At 42.3% G+C, this 2,500-nt stretch overlaps 1 protein-coding gene across 1 annotated transcript in view; it reads left to right on the top strand.

Moving 5' to 3' along the window:
• The window catches only part of slc6a3 (solute carrier family 6 member 3), a 17,929-nt gene that overhangs the window by 3,151 nt on the left and 12,278 nt on the right, over positions 1-2,500 (top strand). Inside the window, exons 3-5 of the mRNA XM_016242293.1 lie at positions 9-140; positions 1,140-1,228; positions 1,676-1,810. Of these exons, the coding sequence (XP_016097779.1) occupies positions 9-140; positions 1,140-1,228; positions 1,676-1,810 (356 nt within the window). The remainder of the gene's footprint in view (positions 1-8; positions 141-1,139; positions 1,229-1,675; positions 1,811-2,500) is intronic.

A 2,500-nucleotide genomic window follows, 5' to 3' on the forward strand; every position in this document is an offset into this window, starting at 1 on the left:
TGTGTCAGGTGCGTTCCTGGTGCCGTACCTCTTCTTCATGGTGATCGCTGGGATGCCGCTCTTCTATATGGAGCTAGCTCTGGGCCAGTACAACCGTGAAGGAGCAGCAGGAGTCTGGAAGATCTGCCCCATCTTCAAAGGCACGTGACCTTCAGAAAGTTTCCTTTAGTGTGTGATTTAACACAGCAGGTCTTAAAGTGACAGCGCTGTTTCCATCGGATGTGCACTGGCTCTCAAGGCAGAAGGTGTTTGTGTTCCTGAAACAAACTCATGACGGCAAACAGCGGACAGGTGCTGTTTATCATCTGCAGTCACGTGGAAGACAGAACAATGGGCTTTTAGTATGACATTTGCAACAGTGTTACTGAAGCTTTGACTAAAACTTTAAATTAAAACAGAAACTATAAAAACAAACTCAAAGTATGAATTAAACCTATTCTAGTATCTGAGTGGTAGTAAAATAAAACTGGTTTGGACTTATTTAGAAACACATTTAAGCTTGATCAACTTTTTGATCAAAAAGGCTTTCGCTTAAAATGCTTGAGTTTTGCACACAACTTATTTACAAAACTAGCATTTTAGTAGTTATTTTTCTTATTTGTTAATGTGGTATAGCAGAGTTTTTAATTAAACAATAAAAACCTCTAAAAGTGCTTTAAAGAAACCGATGTGCTGATCTGAAGAAGCTGTAATGTCAGAGTTTAGGGACTTTACTTTATTATTCTCCATATAATCATAAAGTCAGTAGTTTTTGAGCTATCTGCTGGTTTAGTGTAATTTTCAGTTGGAAGATCGTATAAAGGATCAGTTCGTCAGCTTGAGTTCTCTTCAGCTGATAGTGTGTGTGTAAAGCTTGCTTGTGAACACTCTTCAGGGCTGATAAAGCATCATCTGTTTCCTAAAGACGTAACGGCTGTCAAGCGTCTCGCGGAGAGACAGACATCTTAATCACAAGCTCCGCTCGAGGAGAGATTACTGTAATGAACTCTGATCAACATGTTTGCTTCCTCGGGATGGAATCCCACATGTGTGACGGGAGAATCCCGCTGCTGCTTTCACACAAAGAGTCAGACTAGCTCTGAACACTCAGACTAGCTCTCGCTGTGGGTCACTGGGTGTGGGACTCTGTTGTGTGACAGCAACTGCTTTGGGAGTGAAGACTGAAGTCAACACTGCACTTTTGGCATTTCCCACAAATCAGTGTAGCGAGAAAATGCTGATCATCCGTGTCAGTAGATCAGAATTAATATTCTATGAGCTCATTTATTTTCTACTTTATGTGACCCTAGAGCACAAAACCAATCATAAGGGTCAGTTTTTTTTAATTGAGATGCATGCATCACATGAAAGCTGAATAAACAAGCTTTCCATTGATGTATGGTTTGTTAGGATCGGACAATATTTGAAAATCTGGAATCTGAGGGTGCAAAAAAATCTAAATATTGAGAAAATCATCTTTAAAGTTGTTCAAATGAAGTTCTTAGCAATGCATATTACTAATCAAACATTAAGTTTTGATATATTTATGATAGGAAATTTACAAAATATCTTCTGTGTGTGTGTCTGTGCATGTGTGAGTGAGTGTGTGTGTGTGTGTCTGTGTGTGTGTGTCTGTGCATGTGTGTGTGTGTGTGACTGTGTGTGAGTGTGTGTGTCTGTGCGTGTGTGTGTGCAGGTGGTGTGGATCACAGCCACGATGCCCTATGTCGTCCTCGTTGTCCTGCTGCTGCGCGGCGTCACACTGCCTGGAGCCATCGATGGCATTAAAGCCTACTTGAGCGTGGACTTCCTGCGCCTGTGTGACGCTCAGGTACACACACACACACACACACACACACACACACACGTGAGTCTGAATCTGTGTGAATGACTGCTCAAAACTCTAATATAAATGTGGCTGGTTCTCAAAGAGTGGACGATCCCTGAGCGATAAACCCTTATGCTGCTCTTTAATGCTATTATATTCTATGTACGTCTAGAATATAATTATGAGGATTCATTTCCACTGATATACCACTTTTGGAAGGCCAAACAATGTAGTTTCGCTTTCACAACGAAACACAGTGTCACACACAGCGGGCTAGAGTGAGCGGAGACTTGCGGCAACCACATGTGACGACCCCGGGCTGGACTCCGCTTCGTCCACGGTGAAAGCCGATCCGGCGATGTTGATGTATTTCCCCAGCGTCCAGCACGGATCAGCTCTAGGCATGACGAAGCGATATCGTCCTCTTTTGGAAGACCAAACAAAGTAGTTTCGCTTTCACAACGAAACACACGGCAACAACAATACTACAGCGAGAATAAAAGTTATGCCTTCTTTCTTTGCGTGAACATTTGGGCGGCGTTATGCAAATCTTCCCACACAGTGATGTAGATATGTGGGGGCGTGTTAGAACGAGGTGTTTTAGGTAGGCGTGGCTGACTCTTAACTTTTATAAAGAATATCTCTTTGGATTTGAGACTTTAGTGTTTGCAACTTTACAGATCTTCTTTATGC

Source organism: Sinocyclocheilus grahami, unplaced genomic scaffold (assembly GCF_001515645.1).
Source record: "Sinocyclocheilus grahami isolate Dianchi unplaced genomic scaffold, SAMN03320097.WGS_v1.1 scaffold654.1, whole genome shotgun sequence".
In the NCBI taxonomy this organism is placed as follows: domain Eukaryota; kingdom Metazoa; phylum Chordata; class Actinopteri; order Cypriniformes; family Cyprinidae; genus Sinocyclocheilus; species Sinocyclocheilus grahami.